The sequence below is a fragment of the Vigna umbellata genome, chromosome 4, assembly GCF_029865625.1.
Source record: "Vigna umbellata cultivar VRB3 chromosome 4, Vumbellata_1.0, whole genome shotgun sequence".
NCBI classification, from domain to species: domain Eukaryota; kingdom Viridiplantae; phylum Streptophyta; class Magnoliopsida; order Fabales; family Fabaceae; genus Vigna; species Vigna umbellata.
This window is the reverse complement of record NC_142168.1, coordinates 23,888,985-23,894,539: the sequence shown is the minus strand read 5'-3', so window position 1 is coordinate 23,894,539 and position 5,555 is coordinate 23,888,985. Positions and strand designations below refer to the sequence as shown.

The following is a 5,555-nucleotide window of genomic DNA, read 5'->3' as shown; positions in this document are numbered from 1 at the left end:
TGATGATACAACAACGCCTATTTTATCTCTTCTACTAATTTGGTCTAACGTTGTTTTCGACAAATTATTTTAGTGAATGCATCAGAAGTTCATAAAAATAAAGTCAAGAGGAGAACAACAGTAATAGGTATTGTTTCGGTCGGGTTTGGTATGATCATACTAAAACACTCCTGATTGTATTGAAGACTGGGTGGATGTTAAAGACCGGACGGACGAACACAGCGCTTTAGGATGAAGACTGGGCGAGCTTTGTTCCAAGCGGGTGACCGTTAGGATCTGGACGAACGTTGAAGTGGACGGACGTAACTCGTTCTCCCTCCTTCTCCAAGCCGGATGTGGGTGTACCTGTTAAAAGTGTTCCGATGCTCAAGTCAGTAAAGTGACCGAACGGTTATAATAAGTGATGCAAGTAGTGCATAATGTGCAGCGTGTGCAGTCTGTCCAGAAATCATACCTGAGACTCTTATTTACACTGGTTGTAATGAGCTTTTACCTTTCGCCGGCCTAATGACGGCACAATCACGCCTTAATCTTCATAGGGGCTTTAATGAGTTATTACTGTTTATAATCCAACCATACGGTCGGCCTGGTGGTTGGTCGGCCAGGGTTGTTGGCCTAGTGGCGGCCTAAAGAATAGTTGTCCGGTCAGGACCATGTGGTCGGCCTGGTCAGCCAGGGTTGTAAGCCTGGTGGTCGGTCTAAGAATCGTTCGACATAAGGGGTAGGAAGGACCGTACGGCCTAAGGACCGTTCGGCATATGGGATAGGGAGGACCGTACAGTACATGTACCATTAATATTTAAGTTTTCTCTTATTGTGTCCTACCATATCATTTTATTTTATCAAATTATATTTGTAGTTAGTGAATTTTGAAGGAGAAAAATTTAAAATTATTTATTTTCAACTTAAAGGAGAAAAACTTATTTTATTTTAAACTATCAAATTTGAGGGACTAAAATATTTTGAAAAAATGCTTTTAGTTTTCAAACTATAAATCGGAGTTCTAAAATCGTATGTTTTATTTTTCAAATTTGAAAGACTAAACTATTTTCTTTTCTGTATTATAGTATTATTCCTTGATTAATAATTAAACCAACAGAAGCAAGAACCTATTAAAATGTGATGATGAGCTATGCATTCTCTGGTCTTAGAATACAATAATGCTTATTTATTTATAGAGTATGGCAAGACTTCTTTTGTTGGTAGCTTTGAATAAAGATTATCAGTTCCAACGTTTCTAACTCTCCAAGGGGTGTGTCTGTGAAGTGTATCTTTTAAATATGCGGCTAGTAAACCAAAATTCAGTTAGACCTAATTTTCAGGCAGCCAAATGTAATTAACAGTAAAATAAAGATGAGCCGAACCAACAAGAATAAGTCCATTTCTCTTAATGATATTTTATCATTTTTATGATGTGAACTAGACAACTTTCCATTAATAGTGCACCATTTCCCATTAAGAAAGATCTTAAAATTGGTATGCTTATCTTGTGTTTATTATATACATCAAACCACATTTAGGCCTAATCATTCCATTTCATTTCCATATATTCTGTTAACCATAAAACATTTCTGTTATACCGTACACAACTTGTGTAAAATTGTAAAATGCTCAAGAGAAGTGTTTTAATATGTTAGCTAGAGGATAAATAAAACTTAAGAAGCCAGTTATGTGAAACACATTTTAGCATAGAGATAAAATACGTTTGAGTGACATTAGTAAAAAGAGGCACCACAGACCTATTACTCGAAGACATGATTATTTTATCACTTCTTAATCTCATACACTAATAACACCCATCAATCTCACTCTCTTAGAACTAGCCCCTCTTTGTGAGTGTAGATCAAATACAAGTTTGTCCCATTGGACATGCCAATATGTTTCTCAAGGATTTTTGTTTGATACTTGTCCAATATGCCAACTCGATTCACATTCTTCATCAATTAGACTATAACAAACTACTACTTTTCAATCTTAATTAGTGTCTTCATGCTTAAAATTCCACCATCAAAACAAAATTGATGTGTAATTGACTTATGTTGTGGATTAATTTCACAAATATATTTAAATCACTTAATTTTCTTTTAATGTGAATTTCAATCAGGAATTCATACATTTCTCTAAAAAACATTTTCTTTTGTGTTTTTTGGATATAAGGGTGGAATGGTGTGTGGTGAAAAGAAAAAGTATGAAAATGGAGAAGATGTAGAAGGATATGAAGATAAGTTGAAGTGGCTCACTAAAAATGTAAATTGCAAGAAAAATATATTAAAAATGATAGAACAAAAACTTGTAAGGAAAATTTGTGACAACGATGATCCAACTTGACATTCATCGTTGAATTTGTCATTTCTCTTGTTCGTAACATTCACATAATATTTGAATTATACCCACAATTTGGCATTTATTTTATATTTGAATGATCTATTTATATTTTCTCTCCTGACAGTTAAACCAAAATAAAACAAAGAAAAAATTACCTAAATTTGTGATAAAGAAAAAATTACACAAATTGTGATAACTTCCTAAAAACCGCTCACATTGCGTCGGTTGTACTCATTCTTCCTTCGATCCAACTTTATTCCTTTCTGGACTCTGTCCAGTACAGGCTTCTCTCAATGCTATCTTCCATGATACACTAATTGATGAGCTGACTAACCCTTCTTTCATTCCTCTTCCTCGATTTCTTGCGTCTTGATACATTCCTCTCTTACATCATATCATTCCCTTTGACCCCTTGTCTCGCCCCTCTCCTTCGATGCCCTTAACAGCAGTATAGTATACCAGAAAGAACTTAGCCCAGTACTTACGAACTAAGATACCAATAAATGTTGAACAAATCTGAATCTTCACTTTCTCTCAAATGCTCACAGAAAAAATTTAAAAGCAAATTAGTTTCATAGTTCCTTTCATGATTATGATCCGCAGTAAGAAAAGCATGCACTTTGCCTCCAACTTCAATCCAACTGCTACCTGGAATCCTTTTCATTCCTTTTTCCTTCATCTCAGTCCTTACGGTAGCAACGTCTGACCACTTACCTGCTGCAGAATGAGCATTTGACAACATCACATATGACGATACGTCATCAGGATCTAAAGACAAAATCTTGCTTGCTGCAAGCTCTCCCAACTCCTTGTTGGAGTGGATTTGACAGCCCCCAAGCAATGCCTTCCAAAATCCAAGTCCAGGGTCAAAAGGCACACTCCGAAGAAAATCTTCAGCTTCTGCAAATCGTCCAGAGCGAGCAAGCAAGTTAACCATGCAAGCATAATGCTCAGACTTCAGTAAATTGGGGCTCTCAAGCCTTGCCCGATTGAAATAAGAGTAGCCCTCATCAACAAGACCAGCATGATTACAAGCCCAGAGTAACCCGAGAAGGGTAACCTCATTAGGTTTATATCCTTCAAGACACATTCTTTCGAAGAAGCTTATCGCTTCGACACCTCTTCCATTCTGTGCATAACCACAGATCATGGCATTCCACGAAACTATGTTCCTTTTAAAAAGCTTGTCAAACATTAGCCGGCTGTCGTCCATGCTTCCACACTTTGCATAAAAGCTGATTAGAGAATTACCAACAAACTGATCGACCTTGCCCAAAAACTTGATGGCGCATGCATGAAAACTTTTTCCAACTCCAAGGGAAGCTATATTTGCAGCTGCACAAATCACACACGGAAAAGTAGATTCATTTGGTATAAATCCTTCTCTAAGCATGCCAACAAAAAAATTCACAGCTTCTTCATTATGGCCCGTTTGGCTGCACCCACCAACCATCGCATTCCACGAGACAACATTCCTCTCAGGCATTTCATGGAAAACCTGCAGAGCCTCTTCAAATCTCCCTCTCTTCAAATACCCACAAATTAGAGTTGTATAAGACACCACATTGGGGTGTAGAGTATCTCTGAAAGCCTTCTGGGCATCTTCTGCAGAACTCAGCTTGAAATACAAATCAAGAAGAGGAGTACCAACAAATGCATGACAACTAAGGCCAACCTTCATCGCACAAGCATGAAGCTGCCTCCCAACAACAACATTTCCAAGTGAAGTGGAGGAGTTAAGCACGGTTCCAAACGTGAACTCATTGGGTCTGATTTCCGAGGCCAACATCATACAGAAAAGATGGATAGCATCTTTATAGCAGTGCCGCTTAACGAAACCTTGAATTATGATCGTTGCTGAAGCAACAGTTAGGTCAGACATTTCTTCAAACATTTGGCAGGCAACATGGAAAGTGGTTGAATCCAATCCATATGGATTAATGTTTTTGTGTATAGCTGATGCTTTATGCTTATTGGCATGATGGGTTTCAGTAATATAGCTACAAGTAACAACATAGGGTGAAATCCACGTGTGAGCAACGCAGAGTCTAGAAACTATGTTTCTCAATTGAATCTTCATTCAATGTTATATAGAAGTTTCACATTGATGTTGTTCCCTCCCAAATCACAACCTTTTGCTGTACCCCAGGAATTGTGTATTTTGTGTTGTATTTTTCTCAAATCAACGTTGTGTTTTCTTGTATTTACGTTTTCCCTGCACATGTAATTATGGGTGATGGATTTGGTTATATAAACTCGAGTTTAGTAAAAAATAAAAATAATATTAAAATTTTATTAATTATATATGTTTTTTTTTTCAAAATCAATATATAAAAATTGTTGTAAACAACAACCAATAACAGTAGAAAATAAATTCTGTGTCCTATTTATTTAAGGTAACAAAGGTTAACTATTTTCAATTTGAACTTGTTAGATAGATTGAATCACATTGATACATGTTATATTAAAATAATTAATTTCTAATATCAAATCAAGAAAATATAAAAGGTATTAAGGTTTCAATTGTAATTAAAGTAAAAAAATTATATTAACAGTTCATTTATTACTTTTTATTGTAAGGAGGCACAATAACGTTTAACTTAACATATTTACCTGACAATTTTGTTGGTCAATATATTTTTGTAGTCAATAACTTTTTACACAAAGCTTTTTACCTTTCTGATGAAGAGAAATAATAAATCTAATAAATTATTTGTTAGTACTTGATTCATGATTTTGTGAACCTATAATTTAACATTTTTCTGAATTTTTTTTTTCATCCTTTTCAATCGATGATTTTACTAATGTATTTTAATTCTTATCTTAACATTCTAATTCACCATAATAACTCGACATATTTTTCTAATGTAATTTTGTTGTGCACACCATAATATTCTTAATTCAACCATACTTCAATATTTCTATTTCATATAAAGAAAACTAACAAATCAGCAATAAATCAAAAAGATTAAACTATGAAACAAAATTAAAAGAAAAGTTAATTTCTTTAAATGATTTGAATATAATGAAATACGAGTAAAATTCGAAAAAAAAATGATTTTTTATTTCAAAATTATTAATTTGCTCTTAACTTCAGAATTTATACGAGTTTACCTTGAGTTTAAAGAGTTTATCTGAAATCTAATTGAAAAAAAATAATAATAATTTTTTACTCTTTCTTTACCTATAAAAGACCATAAACGCTTAAAAAGAATAAGAATTAATCATGA

At 34.3% G+C, this 5,555-nt stretch overlaps 1 protein-coding gene across 1 annotated transcript; it reads right to left on the bottom strand.

The window, feature by feature from the left end:
- Positions 1-2,290: 2,290 nt before the first annotated feature.
- Positions 2,291-4,565, bottom strand: LOC124830984 (Pentatricopeptide repeat (PPR) superfamily protein). Its single transcript, XM_047304868.2, has one exon. It carries the CDS (start codon positions 4,403-4,405, stop codon positions 2,807-2,809), a length of 1,599 nt encoding a protein of 532 aa, XP_047160824.2. The 5' UTR covers positions 4,406-4,565; the 3' UTR covers positions 2,291-2,806.
- Between the last annotated feature and the right edge of the window lie 990 nt (positions 4,566-5,555).

Excerpts from the sequence above, each read along its gene's own strand:
- LOC124830984 (XM_047304868.2), bottom strand. The coding sequence starts at position 4,405 with ATGAAGATTCAATTGAGAAACATAGTTTCTAGACTCTGCGTTGCTCAC.